The 19,158-nt window shown below is 56.4% G+C and overlaps 1 protein-coding gene across 1 annotated transcript in view; it reads left to right on the top strand.

Annotated features, from left to right (window-relative positions):
• The window catches only part of Piezo1 (piezo type mechanosensitive ion channel component 1), a 64,934-nt gene that overhangs the window by 33,950 nt on the left and 11,826 nt on the right, over nucleotides 1-19,158 (top strand). The window contains 21 exon segments of the mRNA XM_051169272.1: nucleotides 1,622-1,717; nucleotides 7,719-7,841; nucleotides 9,387-9,429; nucleotides 9,537-9,696; nucleotides 11,878-12,043; nucleotides 12,175-12,388; nucleotides 12,476-12,647; nucleotides 12,741-12,827; nucleotides 12,907-12,994; nucleotides 13,959-14,059; nucleotides 14,284-14,541; nucleotides 15,206-15,317; nucleotides 15,411-15,589; nucleotides 15,671-15,819; nucleotides 15,964-16,146; nucleotides 16,335-16,450; nucleotides 16,895-17,055; nucleotides 17,216-17,392; nucleotides 17,760-17,885; nucleotides 17,972-18,172; nucleotides 18,595-18,799. Of these exon segments, the coding sequence (XP_051025229.1) occupies nucleotides 1,622-1,717; nucleotides 7,719-7,841; nucleotides 9,387-9,429; nucleotides 9,537-9,696; nucleotides 11,878-12,043; nucleotides 12,175-12,388; nucleotides 12,476-12,647; nucleotides 12,741-12,827; nucleotides 12,907-12,994; nucleotides 13,959-14,059; nucleotides 14,284-14,541; nucleotides 15,206-15,317; nucleotides 15,411-15,589; nucleotides 15,671-15,819; nucleotides 15,964-16,146; nucleotides 16,335-16,450; nucleotides 16,895-17,055; nucleotides 17,216-17,392; nucleotides 17,760-17,885; nucleotides 17,972-18,172; nucleotides 18,595-18,799 (3,117 nt within the window).

Genomic DNA, 19,158 nt, shown 5'->3' with positions numbered 1-19,158 from the left:
TGGGGTGGGCGGCTGGATTGACAGGTGGACAGAGGATGGGCAGATGAATGGACAGCCGGGTAGACATCCGCCTCACTGGAGAAGTGGTCACTGGCTGGTATGAGGGGAGAGTGCTGCCTCCTTGAAATGGGCTGGACTGCTCTCGGGAGGGGGGTGCCGAAGAGCGAACGCCGAGGGATTTCGGAAAGCTTTTCCATAAACGCACTTCCCTCTGCCTCTTGGGCCAGAGAAGATCGATTTTTTAAAAAGTGTATTTTTGTTGAAAACTTCAGATTTGATTTAAGAGGGCTGAGCCGTGCATGTATCCAGTGTATGTCACGGGGAGGGCAGCACCCTGACTCCAGGGAGGCCACTGGGAGCCAAGAGAGCCCCCAGCCTCCTTGAAGCAGCTGGTGCCCTGGGGAGTTTGGACGCATCCCATGTCCACTGTGGCCCTGGAGAAAGACAGTGTTGGGGGCTTTGGAAAGGGTGCAAGCTGAATTCAGATGCATTCACAGAGCGGTGTGCTTCTTGGAGTCGCCTACCCGAAGTGGGCACCTTCCCTAAGTGTCACCTGAGGAGGGGACCTGGCTCAGCTTATTTTTAATGTTCTGTGCTCCGGGTCTCTGCCGCTTCCTTCCAGTAGAGCCTGTTTCTGTGGCCAGTTTCTGTCCCCAAGTTGAGGTCTGCCTTGGCTGGTTAGGGCTGTTGCTGGGCTTATGGCATGGGGACACACACCTTTAATCCCAGCACTTGGGAGGCAGAGGCAGGCTGATGGCTGTGAGTTCAAGGCCAGCCTGGTCTACAAAGCGAGTCCAGGACAGCCAAGGCTACACAGAGAGACCCTGTCTCGAAAAACCAAAAAATATATTAAAAAAAAGAAGCAACTGCCTGAGGTGCCGAGGGCAGGGGGATGGCTTGGAGTGACTGGGACTGAGTGTGGCTGGGATCCCTCAGGCAGCATGTAGAACCTCTTTGGTTTGCCTCCTTTTGTACCCACTAGGACAGGCAGAAATGACTGGGGCTAAGAATCGCATAGGGGCCCAGAACCTTGTCTCCTGGAAAACCCCATGTTTCTGGGAAGACACTTGCTCATTTGGTAAGGGGCCAGCCACGTCGTCTGCTTTCTGCTTCAGGTCCTTTGGCCTCCCTGGCATGAGGGAAGCCGTGCTGTCTGCCGGCACAGGCAGAGAGGGCCACAGGTGTGGGCAGGAAAGTAGGAAGCCAGGCTCAGTCCCGCACAGTCCCATCAGTGACTCGGGAGGGGTGCCAGAACCGTCAGTTGGTGGAACTAGACGTCAGTTGAGCTGCCTGCCCATCAACAGGTAGAACTTCAAAACGAAGGAAGAGCAAGTTAAGGAGGAGTGGGCACCAGAGCCCTGTGTGGGTAGGGTTATGTCAAGTGGCCAGAACCTTGTGTGTATACACGTATGACTACATGCGTTGCTTTGGGAGAATGGCGTGGTATCATGGAACCTGTGTGTCTAGTGACAGGAACATGGATTTCCTGTTTGATGCACAAGCCTTCTGCACACAGGCTCACAAGGGTGTGGGAGTGGGCACTGGGGTAGCACTTCCCACCTGCCTCAGGGTGAGGGCTGCCCCTGTTGCTGCTGTACTGACCATTTTGTCTCCTCTCTAGCCTTCCTGTCACGCTTCAATGCTCTCTCGCTGGTCTATTTGCTGTTTCTGCTGCTGCTGCCCTGGCTTCCAGGCCCCTCAAGACACAGCATACCAGGTAAGGGACAGGGGCAGGGGGTAGGGGTGGTAGTGGGATGGAGCCCAGCTCCTCAGGGCGCTCTGACCACAGGGCAGGGGGCTGGGCGTTTGGATAGACCACTCTATAGCCTCAGACTTGGCTCAGTTTTAGCAGCCTGGGTAATTACTGAGGGGTCTAAGCGTTACTTCTTCATTGCAGACCTGTAGCTAGTTCAGATTTTTTTCCCATCCTGATGATTGCTTGTTCCAGGAAGCTCTCTTGTCTCAGGAAGGTGACAGAGAAAGGGTTGTATGCAGACCCCCATCTGCCACTGACCATCCCTCAGAAGGCAGAGGGAGTGCGCAGGTCCTGTTTGTCCCATCCAGGTAGGAGGTTAAGGATCTGCACTGTGGTGCAGTCCACCTTCCAGCTAAGCTCCCAGAACTGAGCATGTTGCTGCTTCTGCCTAGGGAGGTTCTGGCCAGCTTGTCTCCATCACCCTGTAAAGCTAAGCCTTACCTTGGACCACCTTGCCATGTAAGGACTTGGAGTGTGGTGGCTCCATCAGAGTCTGAGCTGGGCAAGGATATGCTCCATTGCTTTGTGCCTTCCAAACAGTAGATGGTATGCAGGCCAGCCCCAGAGTTGTGTCCATAGGTGGGACTGGACAGTGGCACCACAGAAAAGTATGGAAAGGCTGCTACTGTGCCTCAGGTTCCCACATAGGATGAGGTGGGAAGGGTAGGACCACTATGTCCTCATAGCCCAGGCAGATGAGGCATTGGCCTCAGAGGGCAGGAAGGGGGCGGGACTTCCTGAAACCCTTCATTGTTGGGCTCTGGCCACCTATGCTGTAGGTGCCTACAGTCTGTTCTGTGGGGTTCAGTAAGTGCCCTTTGACCCACACCCAAGTGTACGTGCATCCCTGAAGTAGTGAAGGACCTCTGTTGTCTTCTGGGCTTGTGGGGGGAGAGGGTCAGGTCCACACCACAGTGAACCAGGGGTGCACTAGCATCAGAGTGAGAGACCCTGCCCCAGGAGGCAGGGCGAGTGTAGCAGCCAATGTCTGAGCGTCAGCAAGGGTCAGAGCCGGGTGTGACATGACTGCCTGGGGCCCAGGGAAAGCACTTGCATCCTTGGCACTGTCCTCAGAGGTGCTGGATTCAGCACGCCTAGCTGTGTGGGCCCCAGTGCCAAGAGCCACACCCACTGGCTTATGGGGCTGCAGTCAGGATGCCAGCACAGCTTTTTCAGAGGGCTCCAGGGATCAGCTTCCTGCCTTCTCTTCTTTTGGGGCACTTTGGCTCATGACAGGGTGGCCAACCAAATCCTTTCCACAGCCCATGGCCCTGCAGCCCTCTTCCCTTCTCAGGCACTGTGGTGACAGCCACTGATGGTCCAAGACAGTCTCCCCTTGTTGAGTTAGCTGTGACATCAGTGCCACCTCTCTGCCTCACTCTCTCTTGCCATGTGAGTCACATGTACATGGGGCAGAGATTGGGCAGGGACGCTAAACCATAACAGGGAGGTTGCCCAGCTCAGTGTGCTCCGCCACCAGAGGGACCTTAGGGGATGGGAGGGATTTGAGGATGCAGGACAGATATTTAAGGAGTTGAGCCTGAGCAGTGTGTTGGCAGCCACTGGGGCCCTGGGCCAGATCCCTCCACGGCACACAGCCTAGGCACTGGGTCCTTTCTCCTGTGCTGAGCCTCAGGCAAAGGACTGACTTCGAGCCCAGCCCCTCTGTCCCCAGGTCCTCTTTGGAAACCACCTGTATCAGGAGTGTTTTATGCTGGGCAGTGGTGGCGCACGCCTTTATTCCCAGCACTCTGGAGGGATAGGCAGGCAGATCTTTGTGAAGTTCAAAGATCTGGTCTGTGAAAGGGAGTTCTAGGACAGCCAGGGCTACATAGAGAAACTCTGTCTCAAAATGAGAGAGAGAGAGAGGGGGAGAGAGAGAGAGAGAGAGAGAGAGAGAGAGAGAGAGAGAGAGAGAGAGAGAGAGAGAGACTGTTCCATGCCCTGTGACCATCTGGAAATGCTCCTGATCAACCATGGGAGGCACAGACTCCCAGCCAGGCAGGAGGGATCATGACTTGGAAAGCAGGGTGGGAAGTCTTTCCTGCTCGACCCTCCATCTGTCTATCTGTCCAGCCTCAGAGGCCCTTCAGGGACATGATGCTGCCCGGTTTTTCCGGGCGTGAGAGGAAAATGTGAGGCCCGACGGTGCAGAATGGAGCGCCCTGTGTACGTTTATGATTTGTGCAGCTGCTGCCCTGGCACTGGCTCCTGGAAGGTCTGACACTGCTGGGCCCTGTTCCCCACGTAGGCGGCTGCTTGATTCTCAGAGGCTGAGCCTAAGCTGGGCTGCACAGGGAGGAGATGATGAACCTGCTTAGGGTGTCCCAAGCAGGACGGGATAGAGCTGGAATGCACCAGAACCCATGGTGTGTGGAATCTGCCTCCAGCCACCTGCTGGTAATTTAGAGTAGGGGAGCACACTACCTGCACCCTCAGAATTCACCTCCCAAGTTGCCCCTGATCTCTCTCTCTCTCTCTCTCTGTTTCTCTCTGTCTCTGTCTCTCTCTCTCACACACACACTGCCACTCAGTCCTTACTCTCCCCCAGGAGGTCTGCTCCAGTCTTAGCCTCACCTGTCCCTTGGTACCTTCCCCCTCCCTACGCTCCCCCAACACACCACACACACACACACACACACACACACACACACACACACACACACACACACACACACACACACTTGCTGACTCTGTATGGCCCTTGCTTTGGCCCTGAGAAGCTATAAAATCTTCTCACTCTGCCATACCCTGCTCTGCAGGTACTTCTGCAGCTCCTACCTGTTGGGTACTGTGGGACCAGGAAAGGGGTAATGGGTGATAAACAGTTGATTGGAAGGTAGCCAAGTGGCACTGGGGTCCTTGGCCTGTGAGCAGACTGCCTTGCTCCCGCTCCCCGGGAAAGATACCTGCACCCTGAGAGTGGGGCTCAGGGGCTTTCTGTTCTGAGTTTATCCATGTTTTACTCCAGAGTAGGTGGGAGAGGCCTTCCCCAGTGGCTTCTCCTTGCTGGGTGAACCTCAGTTCAGACTTTTGGTGTGATCCCCACCCTATCCTCTCTCCATCCATTTCAGTGTGCAGGGTCAGACGTACAAAAGACATTCCTTCTCCTTCTAGGACCCTAGGCAGCACACCCTGGCCCAGCGCGCATCACAAGGGAGGTGTTTGTCAATTGTCCTTGAGCTACCGTGGACTGGTGCCTCTGCCTAGGGGCTTGGAAGAGCTCAGGAGTCCACCCTGGGTGAGGCTTAGGGAGGGCTGCAGTCACTGGGGGCGGGGTATGAAAGGCTACTGAAGGTGGGAAGGAGGCAAGAATGTGGGGGAACAGAAGACAGTGAGGGGCACCCCTGGGCCTGCGCTGACTGACGGTGGTTTTAGGAGTTCCGTTCCATTCCGTGCCAGGTGTGCTACTCTGCTGTTAGATGTCGTCGTCGTCATCCCCACCCCAGCCCCACGCGCTCCAGCTCACTTCCTGGTTTTCCTAGGGACCACCTTTTAATAGTCCATCCATTTACTGGTGGATATTTGTTGCTGTGCTAAGCCCCTCCCTTGAGGGTTTGCTCCTTCCATCAAGCCAAAGGGTCAGGGTCCAGACAGTGGTAGGAGGGAAAGGTGGCTCTCATCCAGGGCCTTGGGTGAGTTTGGCTAAACCTAATGTACTCACTTCCCCCAGGACAGGACAGGGGAGTGGCTGGGAGCAGTCAGGCTGGTAGAGAGGCCTTGCCTGGACAGGAGCCAGATGTGGTGTGGTAGGAAACTCGGGGCTTTGAAGATTCTGGGCCCATGGAGGCACCTCGCGCACCTGTGCAGGGCCGCGTGTGGAGTAGGCGCTGACAGTGCAGAAGGAGTAGGTGAGCCTGGGAGCGCATGTGTCTCTTGGAGCCTCCACTCGCTCCTGTCAGATGGATAGGGTTCCTGCTGCCTGACAGCTCGCGGCAAGGATCTAGCAAGGGCTGACTCTCAGGTGCAAGTGGAGGCTCCCAGGGCTCAACAGGAGCTCCTGCCCAGCTGAGTGGCAGCAGTGGGGAGCTCCAGGGTCGTCCATCCTGCCATCCCCAGGAGTCAGGGTTATTCTTCAGTGGGGCCACCTCTCCTGATGCTCACTCGGATCTGTCCTGACATGCCCTCCCTGCGGCCCCATGGTGGTTCTCACAGGGTAACAGTTTCCAAGAAGGACCGCGTCCTGTAGAGTAGGTCTTCCGCAGTGCGCTATTCCTGGCTGGACAGTCAGCTTTGAGCTTCCGTCTCTGCTCGTGGCCCCTGTCCTTCCCGGCACTCTGTCAGGACCCTCCTTTCTGGTTCTTCTTGCAGGAACCACCTGCATGTTCATCCCTCGATGTCACTGAAGACCTATGTGGGCCTGATCCTCCTGTCCCTGATGTTAGAGGGTTGCTCTTGGTACCGATCTTGTCCTATGGTCAGGCTTGTCTCTCCGCTATCCCCTGATGCCCTCCCAGAGGTTGGGCTCTGGAGAGCACTCAGGCCACAGCTGGAGCATCACCCTGCCCTCTGGTGCTCAAGGCTTAGCTCAGGCAGCCAATGAGACAGGGGAACCTGGCCAGATGCACAGAGTGGCTGAATGCCAGAACCTACAGGGAGAAAACAAGAGTGGGCATCACTCCTGAGGCTAGCCCAGCAGGGACCAGGGTCAATTCTGAGTCTATTCCACACACTTGAACTATGTCCGAGAAACTGCACAGAGCAGACACACTCTCAGTGGTAGCCCCGGGGAAGAGGGAGGGCAGGTGTGAAGCCATCGGGCTGCTCTTCTAGGAGAGGCCTGCGGCTCTGAGGCTTTCCATGCTGGTGACCAACAGGTAAAGAGCTAGATAGAGGCTGACTCCCGTCTCTGTCCAGGAGTGAGTTGCCCACCCACTCTCAGAGGACAGAGGCAAGGAGCAGGGCCCTGTGCCATTCCTGACCAGGCTGGGCCTGGTCTGGTCTGCAGCCAAGGGCCTCCCTGCCGAGGTGGCTGGAAGCAGAGCATGGCTGCAGAACATTCTTAGCATGAGTGTATATAGCCTGCCAAGCACAGCAAGTCTCCATGTGTCAGGGGCCCATGGTCTGAGGCTGACTCCTGGCTTGTGTCTTCCCCATGAAGTGGTCAGTGAGACAAGCTCTCTGAGGGCTGGCCCTCAGTGGGGCCTGAGGCTGGGGCGTCTGTCCTGTTGGTCATGGCTTTTTACGACCGTGGGTGTTGGAAGCTTCTGCTCTGCCACAGCCCACATGGAGACAGCTGGCAACCCACTTCCCTGGGGACATTTGGCCCCCACCACCCAGGCCCCTTCTTTGGGATACCACCCCCCCTCATGGCCTCATTTCCAGCCTCATGAAGGAGGCAGGAGGCAGGTGGGCATGGCTGCAGTAGATGAAGGCCTCTCCTTTCTCTGTTTGTTTCTTCCCACTTGTTTCTAAGGCCTAGTGGTGACATCCCTATGTGGTAATTAAATAAGAAAATTCAGTGTGTCTCTCCTGTTCAGGGGCCCTGGACAGTGTTGGTCTTTGAGGGGCAGGCTGCCACTGCATGTAACAGGACAGTAGGGAGCAAGGCCAGTGTAGCATCTGGCCAGAGTTGCTTCCCAGACACTCGTGAAGAGTCTCTGCCAGTCGCTTTCCCATTCTGGACCAACATTCTCATTTATCAACTAATTACAACAGTGTCTGCCAACCAGGCCCCAGGAGGGTTTGGGGTGGCCCCAGGAGGGTTTGGGATAGCTCCAGGAGGGTTTGGGGTGGCCCCTGGAGGGAACAGGCACCCCCTGTGGGTTACTCTAATCACTGGAGGCTTCTGCTGCCTCCTGGAAGGTGCTGAGTCCTGGTTTCTTGCAGCCGGTCCCTTTGTCCAGACCCTGTGTCCATGCTGGGCCTATGGCTTAGGCACATGGACAGGGCACGGCCTACCTGGTGGCTACTAGCATAGGCAGTATCCCTACTGATCCTCGCTCTGCCCTCTCTGCCACAGGTCACACAGGTCGCCTACTTCGTTCACTACTCTGTCTCAGCCTTCTCTTCTTGGTGGCCCACCTTGCCTTCCAGATATGCCTGCACACTATGCCTCACCTGAACCAGCTTCTGGGACAAAACTGTAAGTGATGGAGGAACGCTTGGTCAGGTTGGGGGGTTGGGGGGAGTGGGGACACTTGAGAACAGCAGTCCTGGGGTAGAGGGGATGACGGTGCCAGCTTGGAACCTCAGGCCTCCAGCCTCATTGGGCCACCCTGCCTTACCCAGGCTTTGGCCAATATGAGCTGCCCCCAGATGCCTGACTATGATTTCTGTCTGACCCAAATGGCCTAGCCTCCATGCTCCTGGCTGTGATGTGGTCAGTGGGGGCCAGGCCAGTTCCAGAATGGCATCAGGTGGGACAGCCTCAGGCTCTCTGGTGTCTCCACCTGTCAACAGCTTCCTCCTATGCCCGCTTGTAGCTTAGTTGTGTGGCTGTGTGACTACACGGGTCCTCAGTGTCCACGTCCATCCTATGTCCTCCTGCCCTTGTACCTGTGTCTTCTAGTCAGGCAGGGACCGATGCTGGCATCCCAGCTTTACATGTACAAGTCCTGGGTGGCCTTCAAATCTCTACCGGAGACATCCTGTCCTGCCACTCATGGGCAATGGACCAACCCAGTCAGTATGAGTCTAGCTGGCTGGCTTCAGGTTCCCTGTTTGTAAAGGTGGCATTTTCAGTTGGGTGTAGCAGCACATGCTTTTATTTTTATTTTTTTAATCTTTAAAAACATCTTTTAAGAAAGTCTAGGACAGTCAAGGCTACACAGAGAAACCCTGTCTCAAAAAACAAAACAAAACAAAACAAAAAAAATCTTTTGGTTTGGGGGCTGTAGAGATGGCTTGCTTTTCCAGAGGTCTTTTTTTTTTTTTTAAAGATTTATTTATTATTATGTATACAGTGCTCTGTCTGCATGTACATCTGCAGGCCAGAAGAGGGCATCAGATCACATTATACATGGTAGTGAGCCACCATGTGGTTGCTGGGAATTGAACTCAGGACCTCTGGAAGAACAATCAGTGAGCTTAACCTCTGAGCCATCTCTCCAGTCCCTTTCCAGAGGTCTTGAGTTCAACTCCCAGCAACCACATGGTGGCTCATAACCATCTATAATGAGATCTGGTGCCCTCTTCTGGCGGGCAGGCACAGATGCAGGCAGAACATTGTATATGTAATAAATAAATAAATCTTTTTAAAAAAATCTTTTGGTTTTTCGTGACACGGTTTTTCAGTGTAGCCCTGGCTGTCCTGGAACTCACTCTATAGACCAGGCTGGGCTCGCACTCCGAGACCCTCCTGCCTCTGCCTCCCAGGTGCTGGGATTAAAGGTGTGTGCCACCACTGCCTGGCTGGCACGTACTTTTAGTCTTAGCACTTGGGGATCAGAGGCAGGAGAATCACTGTTTGAGGCCAACTTGGTCTACATAGCAACTTCTAGCCAGTATTACAATAGAGAGGCCCTGTCTCAACAAACAAACAAACAAACAAACAAACAGAGTGAGGTATTCAGTGTTCCTGACCACTAACACTCTGTCCTAAGTGAGACCCCCTAGTGGCCATGGCCACAGAGGACCCTGGGCACCCTGCCTGGCCCAGAACCTCTCTCCTCAAGTCCTTTCTCTACAGGCAGCCTTTGGGAGAAGGTATCTCAACACATAGGGGTTACGAGGTAAGACCCTCATTCCCTGTGAGCCTTTCTTGGGGTTCCTCGATCCTAAGGGTGGCCTGGGTGTGTCCCCACCCCTTACCCAACTCTGCTCTCCCTGTCCTTCACAGGCTGGACCTGAAGGACATCTTTAACACCGCCAGGCTGGTGGCTCCTGACCTAGGAGTCCTGGTGACATCCTCCCTTTGCCTTGGCCTCTGTGGACGGCTCACAAGGCAAGCCCGGCAGAGCCAGCGCGCCCAGGAGCTGGTAAGGGACTGAGCGGCCAAGGTGGTGCCAAGGGTGTCGGTGCTGAAGTCTCCCCGACTCTTGACAGTTTTGATTTTAACGAACTTAGACTTTCAGAGTTAAGTTTGGAGGATATGTACATGTAGCATGTGAAAAGGCATACAGGAGAGGGAAACATGTCTTGCGGCGCATTCTCCCGGACTCAGTCACATGGCTTTGTCCTTGGGTCTGCGCTACGGGGACTGTCACTTGCAAGCATCGGCCAAGCTGAAATATACCAAGCTGAGTAAGAGCCTGACGGGTTGCGGTGCTGACCTGGGTCTCTCTCCAAGCTCATTTCCAGAGTGAGACAGGGTCCTGCCGCCACTGTTCCCAGGGTCCACAGCTGGGCACTCACCACCCTCGAGCCCTGCTTGAGGGCTGTGGTCCGTCTTTCCCACATCATGCCAAGCTTAGCCTATCCCCTCCCCCATCCCTCACGCCCTGAGCTGAGCTAGGATTTATGGCCACCCAGGTGTCTGGGTGCAGACACACCCTCCTCTCGCACACCAGACCCCAGCCCCATTTATCAACACCTGACACTTGCTGGGCTTTAGAGGAAACCAGAGAGGGGAAGGAACTCCAAAAGGCTCGGGAGGTTGGGGCCTGGGAGGGGCTGTGAGGATCAGGCAGCTTGGGGGCATCTGTCTTTCTGTCATCAGCTCTCTTTTTTCTCTTTCTTTATTTTTTATTTTTTATTTTTTAATTTTTTTTTTTTTTGGTCTTTCGAGACAGGTTTTCTCTGTGTAGCTTTCTCCTTTTCTTCCTATGCCGAGACTTGAGTGATCCCCAGGGTCTAGGTCTGGTCATCATGCTCACTTCAGGGCTGGTCTCTCCTTGTCTAGCATAGCATAGTTGTGCCTGCCTCCTCAGCTCCTCCTCCCCCAGCTCCTCCTCCCCCAGGCCCTCCTTTCCCAGCTCCTCCTCCCCCAGGCCCTCCTTTCCCCAGCTCCTCCTCCTCCAGGCCCTCCTCCCCCAGGCCCTCCCCCCCAGCTCCTCCTCCCCCAGGTCCTCAGTGGCCTTACTTCCGGCTTCTGCAGGCTTGTAGAAGGGGCGAGCTCAGAGGTCAGCCTCTCTGTCTCCTGGCCTGGCCTCCAACCTTCATGCTTCTGGTCTCTGATCAACAGAGACCTTGATAGCTGCCTCAGCCCGGATAGCGTGTGAGGGCAGGACCTGCAGGCTCTTCTTTCATGCCCAGGTTCCACACCTTGCTTTGCAGATGGGAAGCCCACTCAGAGAGGTTAAGCAACTGTCCTAAGGCTATACAGAATGGAGACCGTTGGCACTCGTGCCATCTAGCTCCAGAGCCAGTGCACTCAGCCTGAGTACTCGTAACCCCTCAACTGTTCCCACAGGCACAGCTGGGGACATGGGCTGCCAGAAGCTGGCTTGAGCTAGGGCCGCTGACGACAATCTGTGTTCTTTTCCGCCATATTCTGGCCTTCCCTGAAGCCTGGGACCCGGCTCTTTTCTGGGAAATGTTCTGTCAGTGCCAGGGAGAACAGGTCCTCCCGGGCCTCAGTCTCCTGCCCGAGGCAGGGACTGTCCCGCTTCTTCCCAGATAACTGCTCGCTTCTGTCATCCTGGAGGGTCAGAGAGTACAGTGGCACTCCAGGATGTGGTACCTCACAAGGTGCAAATGTGCCCTGCTCTCCCTGACCTGTTGGATTGTGGCAGTCATCTGTCACCTCTTGACCAAGGATTATGGGTCTGAAGATGCTTTCAGAGCTGTAGTGCAGGGCACATGGTGTGTGTGTGTGTATGTGTGTGTGTGTGTGTGTGTGTGTGTATCTGTTCCTTGCCATCTTCCTAGAACAAAAATCTCTTCCTAGAAGCCAAACAAAACCAACACAGGGTCTTCAGGAACAGATCTGGGACTTGGAAGGCTGTCCTATCCTCTGGGGCATCATGGCCAAGATGGGGCAAAAAGAAAAAAAAAGAGATGCTTGGAGTGTTCCAGCATAGCTGGCCTGGCAGGGTTGCCTGTCTCAGAGTAGGATGGGGCTGCAAGGGTGCCCATTGTGTGGCAGAGCTCCATTGAGAAAGGAGAAAGGCTTGTCTTAGGCTGTGGGCAACACCAGAGGGGCAGCTGTGGGATGGGCCTTATCTTCTACCTCAGCTAGGCAGAGGAGGCTGCCGCAGCCTTTGGGTGCTGGTCCTGACGTCACTTCCCCATGACTTCAGCAGGATGATGACGACATGGATGCCGCCCCAGCAGTGGGGCTACAGGGAGCCCCTGCCCTGGCAACCAAACGCAGGCTGTGGCTGGCCTCCCGTTTCCGGGTCACTGCCCACTGGCTGCTGCTGGCCTCCGGACGGATACTGACCATTGTGCTGCTGGCTCTGGCAGGTACTTTGGGGCAGGGAATCGTCTTGGCTCTGACTGGAAAGGTGTGTGTGTGTGTGAGAGAGAGAGAGAGAGACTCAGAGCTCCCTGATGGAGTGACCCATAGTGCCTGTGCCCTCCCCTCCCTACTGTAGGCATAGCCCACCCATCGGCTTTCTCCAGTGTCTACCTACTGGTCTTCCTGGCCATCTGCACGTGGTGGGCCTGCCACTTTCCTCTCAGCCCACTGGGCTTTAACACACTCTGTGTTATGGTGAGCTGCTTTGGCGCCGGCCATCTCATTTGCCTCTACTGCTATCAGACACCATTTGTCCAGGAAATGCTACCGCCTGGCAGCATCTGGGCCAGGTAAGGCTTCCACATAGAGCCTCCCACCCAGCCGTAGCTCTGCTGCCCTCAGAGCTGGCAGCCAGTGACATGGCCCTCACTAAACAGGGTGTTCGGTCTCAAGAGCTTCATAGACCTCCCGAACTGCTCCAGCCCCAACGTGCTGGTGCTCAACACTAAGCATGCCTGGCCCATCTACGTGAGCCCCGGCATCCTGCTGCTGCTGTACTACACAGCCACCTCTCTCCTGAAGCTCCGTAAGAGCCGTCCCCCAGACCTGGTGAGTGCCCGCCGTCATCTCTGCTGGCATCTGGCACGCTGGTGAGGCAGGTGTCCCGAGGCAGGACTGTACTCAGTGTTGTGGTCTCTGCAGAGGAAGGAGGCACCTAGGGAGGATGAGGAACACGAGCTGGAACTGGACCAGCTGGAGCCAGAGCCCCAGGCTGGGGACGCCACCCAGGTGAGCAGGTGGTCCAAGGGTATGGGAAAGCCACGGGGAGCCGCCTGCAGCAGTCGCCTCACCCATATATCCTCTGCAGTCCGTGATGCCCACGTCCACAGAGCCTGACATCGACAACTGCACCGTGCATGTCCTGAGCAGCCAGAGCCCCGTGCGCCAGCGCCCCAGTGAGTTACAAGCTCTGTGGCCATGGGGATGCCCTCCTGGCAACACTTATTAGCAGGGCCCATGCATGCTGATCTCTCTGTGGGCAGGTTGGTCTAGGGCTGCCCCCTGGTGGCCAAAGGTCTTATACGCACTCCTTGCCTTGTGCCTGAACCTCCCAAGGCCACTCCTATGGCTAAATAGCTGAGCCCCAAGATATTTGGGCTGGTCCTTCAGGTCTTCCACTCTGTTCTCAGGTGGGAACTGGCTACCCATGGCTCTAGGTCCCAGGAGCCTCTGTCATCCTGGCTGTCACTGGTTTACATTACTGTGGAGACAACTAGGTCTTTTTCTGGGTCCTTATTTCTTTATCTTGAACTTTTAAAATTAATTAATTACTTTATTTATTTATTTGTGTGTGTGTGTGTGTGTGTGTTGGTATCAAGCTATTGTATACATGTGGAAGTTGGAGGACAACTCGGAGGAGTTGGGTCTCTCTCTACTTAGGTACTCTGGCTTGGTGGCAGGCACCTTAACCTCTGAGCCATCTTGCAAAGCTCTGCTTTGAACTTTGGTGTTGGAATTATTTTCTGATACTCAGGATAGGCTACAAGACCTTGCATGCCAGGCTTACACTGCGCTACCGGGCTACATCTCCTGACCTCCGCTTTTGCAACTCGCCCTTGTGTGATGTGTGCGAGTCACGGATCTTAAAGGGCCACTCCTCCTGCATCAGAGTCTTAAAAAATGAGGCCAGTAGGGTCTGGCCAGGGTCACATGACATTCTAGAAGGGTCAGATGCTTCTGTTGTTTTTGGCCAGCCAATGGCCAGCATCCACTGTGGCTGCCTGGTGAGCCTGGCCCCCTCTCACCTGTAAGGCCGTGCCAGTGCAGGTGGCCTGCTCTGTCCTTTAGGGCCACATTGAGAATGGGGGAAGAGACTCCACAGGGTTCCTATGTGGCAGCTAATCTCATCCCTACCCCCAGCACGCCCCAGATTGGCCGAGCTGAAAGAGATGTCGCCCCTCCATGGCCTGGGCCACCTCATCATGGACCAGAGCTATGTGTGTGCCCTGATCGCCATGATGGTAAGGAACAGCCCCCAGGGCCACTGCAGGGAGGGGATGCAGTTTATTTTAGAAACTGAGGCCCCAGTCACCAGAAATGGTGCTGGAACTGCCCCCGGGAGTCACTGACAGTTCATAGCTGTGCAGTGTGTGCGTGCACATGCTGTGTGCGGGCTACCTCATGGAGGGGCGCTTACCGCTGGGGGCTGAAGAGCTGGCCCTGCCCATTGTCCCTGGCTGTCCAGGTGTGGAGCATCACGTACCACAGTTGGTTGACCTTCGTGCTGCTGCTCTGGGCCTGCCTCATCTGGACTGTGCGTAGCCGCCACCAGTTCGCCATGCTCTGCTCGCCCTTCATCCTGCTGTACGGGCTGACGCTCTGCTGCCTGCGCTATGTGTGGGCCATGGAGCTCCCCGAGCTGCCCACTACCTTGGGCCCTGTCAGTCTGCACCAGCTGGGATTGGAGCACACGCGCTACCCCTGCCTGGACCTTGGTGCCATGGTGAGTGTCATCGGCCACATGTGGGTGGTGGTGGGCTTTCTCCCCAGGCTCTCAGGAAGATATTATTAATGTTCTGTTGATTGGCCGCTTGTCCAGCCGGGTAGAGACTGTCTGAAGTCAGCACTGAGTTCCCGTGGGTCCACCCTAGGATGCAGAAGTTGTTCAAAGCCTGTTAGCTAGGTGCTATTGCAAGTGCTGTCTCCATGCCCTTGAGGCTGTGGGTGTCCCTGTGTATTCTTCCTGCCTGACAGCGCTCCACTATGTGGCCTTGGGTGTCCATGACTCATGTCTGGTCAGTTTGGCTCTTAGGTCACCGGGTGTCCCCGCACAAGGCAGGTATATAACTATCTTGATGCCTGTTCTTTGTTTGTGGGCTGATGGCTTATAATGTAGCTCAAGCAGGACTGTGAGTCCATATGTGTATATACCAGTGTGAACATCTGTGTGCATATGTACGTGTGTGAGTGTAAACTTGTGAGTTTGGCCGAAGTATGTAAGGTTGTGAGCTGTCATCTGTGAGTCTTTCCTGTACATCTGTGGATCTGTGGCCGTGTAAGCCTACACATGTGAGTGAGGTTGGGTTTGTGGTCATGGAAGGGGCTGGGGGCATTCCATGGCCCTGTGTCACGGCCTGGGCCCTCGCTGACACGCCTGCTCCCCACAGCTGCTCTATCTGCTCACGTTCTGGCTCCTGCTTCGTCAATTCGTGAAGGAGAAGCTGCTGAAGAAGGCAAAGGTGCCTGCTGCGCTGCTGGAGGTCACGGTGGCAGACGCAGGTAAGTAGCATGCGGGGTTGGAGGGGCCTCCACCCCTCCTCCCCCTGTCACCCCCTCCCAGCTGTACTCTCTGCCCTGCGCCCTGCTCTACAGAGCCCACCCAGACGCAGACACTACTGCGGAGCCTGGGGGAGCTGGTCACAGGCATCTACGCCAAGTACTGGATCTACGTGTGCGCTGGCATGTTCATCGTAGTCAGCTTTGCTGGCCGCCTGGTGGTCTACAAAATCGTCTACATGTTCCTCTTCCTGCTGTGCCTCACACTGTTCCAGGTGCCCACAGTGGTGGGCAGGTAGGGCTAGCGCGTGGGGCCCTGTCCCTCGCCTGCCCTGCTCACCAGTCACCGCCTGCAGGTCTACTATAGCCTGTGGAGGAAGCTGCTCCGTGTCTTCTGGTGGCTCGTGGTTGCCTATACTATGATGGTGCTCATTGCAGTATACACCTTCCAGTTCCAGGACTTTCCCACCTACTGGCGCAACCTCACGGGCTTTACGGATGAGCAGTGAGTAGGGCACAGCTGAGCCGCTCCCTTCAGGGCAGTAGTGGCACGTTCCCCTGTGCCCACCCCTCGCCTAGGCCCTGCTCCTGTCCACAGTGGGTGCTGGGGCAGGGCAGAGTGAAGTGCTGATGGCCTCTCTTCTGCCAGGCTGGGGGACCTGGGCCTGGAGCAGTTCAGCGTGTCCGAGCTCTTTTCCAGCATCCTCATCCCTGGCTTCTTCCTGCTGGCCTGCATCCTGCAGTTGCACTACTTCCATCGGCCCTTCATGCAACTCACCGACCTGGAGCACGTGCCCCCGCCAGGCACCCGCCGCCCCCGATGGGCTCACAGGTTTACTGCCTTCGAGGGCTGTGGCAACGAGTGGTTTTGGTTTGTGGGACCGGGGATGGTGCCGGGCGGGGGGCGAGGGTGGCTTAGCTGACGGATCTCAGCTTGAGCAGCGGCCATGATGCTGCTTTCAGCGGTGGGCAAGAAAGAGGCAGGAACACAGGCAGGAAGTGACTCTTGGGCTTTCCCAGGCAGGACGCAGTGAGCGAGGCCCCTCTGCTACAGCATCAGGAGGAGGAGGAGGAAGTCTTCCGGGATGATGGGCTGGGCGCGGATGGGCCCCACCAGACCACACAAGTCCCTGAGGGTGAGTCTGGACACAGCCCTAGGAGGCACACAAGGTGCCAAGAAGTGTATCTGTGTTGAGCTCTACCACCTCCTGGATGTGGCTTTGAGGACACATGAGCCCCAAAGACTCCTACCCTCCTTTCTGGCCCTGCCTCTTTCTCCTTGAGCCCAGTCCCCTCCCCGCCAAGCTCTACCCCTTCCACACTGCGGACCGCACCCCCGCTGAGCCTCACCCTCCTCACCAAGCCCTGCCCACTCTCCAGGCCATATCCCTCTCTCTGAGCCTTGCCCCGCCTTACTGAACCCCACTCTTTCCACCCCACCATCATCATCAAGTACCTCCCCCCCCCACTTTTACACTCCACCCTCTAACCAAATCCCACTGGACTAAGCCTTACCTCTATCACTTCTGCCTATGCCTTCACCAAGGCCTATGCCTCTGCACTGTGCCCCGCCTCCACAGGTGCAGCCAGCAAGTGGGGCCTGGTGGCCGACCGGCTGCTGGACCTCGCGGCCAGCTTCTCGGATGTCGTCACCCGCATCCAGGTGTTTGTTCGGCGCCTGCTAGAACTGCACGTCTTCAAGCTAGTAGCCCTCTACACTGTCTGGGTGGCCCTGAAAGAAGTGAGTGCAGCGTTCTGGGCGCAGTGTTCCTTTGTGTGAAGCAGGGTCCCTCCTGGCCTGGCTTTGCCGGGCGCTCCAGAGCCGGGCCTGACAGGCTACGTACGGCCGGTTGCCCTGGAGCCTAGCACGAGTTTGCCCGCTGCTTGTCTGTTCCCCACAGGTGTCTGTGATGAATCTGCTGCTGGTGGTGCTGTGGACCTTTGCCCTGCCCTATCCGCGCTTCCGGCCCATGGCCTCCTGCCTGTCCACCGTGTGGACCTGCATCATCATTGTGTGCAAAATGCTCTATCAGCTCAAGATTGTCAACCCACACGAGTACTCCAGCAACTGCACTGAGGTGCGGGCACGGGGGATCCCTAGGGCCCCGGGCCTTCTGGAGGGGAGGTCCCAACAGCACTGATTCCTCATGGCACGTAGAGACACTGGGTCGGTGACTCCTGCAGTGAGGGTAGGGAAGCCCTCAGGACAGCTGTGCCTAGAGATTCACCTGGCTCCACCATTCCCATCTGGGCATCTATTTACACCTCTGGCCTTGATCTGTCCCCCTTCCTAATCAAGGGGGCCCCAAGACTGGCAGCCCTATGAAACCTCTGGTAGGACCCGACCAGGAGCTTCAGCCGTGGAATGGGCTTAAGATTAGCACCCATAGTCCCCACTTCATCCTGACCTGGGGCCTGGGGCTTCATGCTCACGCCTCTTTGCAGCCTTTCCCCAACAGTACCAACCTGCAGCCCATGGAGATCAACCAGTCTTTGCTGTACCGTGGCCCTGTCGACCCTGCCAACTGGTTCGGGGTGCGAAAGGGCTTCCCCAACCTGGGCTATATCCAGGTGAGTGGGGACTGGTAGCCAGGGCCGATGGTCCTTGATGACCCCTGAGGGGTTCCCCACTGACCCCTGACCCCCCACCTTCACAGAACCACCTGCAGATCCTTCTGCTCCTAGTGTTTGAGGCTGTGGTGTACCGGCGCCAAGAGCACTATCGCCGGCAGCACCAGCAGGCCCCGCTGCCTGCCCAGGCCGTGTGTGCACATGGCACCCGCCAGAGGCTGGACCAGGACCTGCTTAGCTGCCTCAAATATTTCATCAACTTCTTCTTCTACAAATTTGGGCTGGAGGTGAGGCTGGGCGTCCACACATCACCCCTTTTGGCAGGACTGATGACAAGCGGCTCCACCAAGTATCTCTAATGATGCCCAAGTACTCTAAATGCAGCCTACCCCGAGGCTAGCTCAGAGGCTTGCCACAGTGTCCAGGAAAGTCAGGGAGGTTGGACTGCATCCTCCATGGCAGGAGTAGGCCAAGGCTGGCCAGTGTCTGGAGTTAAAAGTCTCCCAGCCACGGAGCTCCTCATCCCTCTGCCTTGGCTCCCTCCAAGTACGGGGGAGATGTGTCTAGCTTCTGCCGCCTTCCTAGGATGGTTGGTCTGGGCAACTGGCGCCCCCCACCCCAGTAAAGCTGTGCCACTCTGTGCCCTCAGGGCAGGGGTGCCCTGGGCTTGTGGGCTTGAAGCATTAAGTCCGTGCCTGTATCCCTGTAGATCTGCTTCCTGATGGCCGTGAACGTGATCGGGCAGCGCATGAACTTCATGGTGATCATACATGGCTGCTGGCTGGTGGCCATCCTCACACGCCGCCGCCGCGAGGCCATCGCCCGCCTCTGGCCCAATTACTGTCTGTTCCTCACATTGTTCCTGCTGTACCAGTATCTCCTGTGCCTGGGCATGCCACCCGCACTGTGCATTGGTAAGCCACAGGATGAGGGGCTTGGCGTACATGGTTGCATGGAAACTCACGGGCTGTTTTCCTGTCCACCCTGCTGGGCTTTGTGCATGTACCCTCTATGGCCTGCGCATTATTCTCTCTAGGCCACTTGAGCCATAGCTGGAGCATTGTCACTTAGTGCCGGCTCGAGGTTGGCTTCCTGAGGGCAAGGTGACCCTATGCCTGCAGGGCTGTGGTGCCTCTTGACAGCCCATTGCAGCCGTGCCATTGTCAGGTGTGTAGTCTGTAGTAAAATGGCACCAGTTCTTTCTCTTAGCTGTTTGCAGTTTGGCCTTTCCCCTGCGTCCTCCGCCTCTTTCATCCAACTTCTCTCATCCCTG

The sequence above is a fragment of the Acomys russatus genome, chromosome 26 (genome assembly GCF_903995435.1).
Source record: "Acomys russatus chromosome 26, mAcoRus1.1, whole genome shotgun sequence".
In the NCBI taxonomy this organism is placed as follows: Eukaryota; Metazoa; Chordata; class Mammalia; order Rodentia; family Muridae; genus Acomys; species Acomys russatus.
The sequence above is the reverse complement of the archived record's forward strand: the minus strand, read 5'-3'. Positions and strand labels throughout refer to the sequence as shown.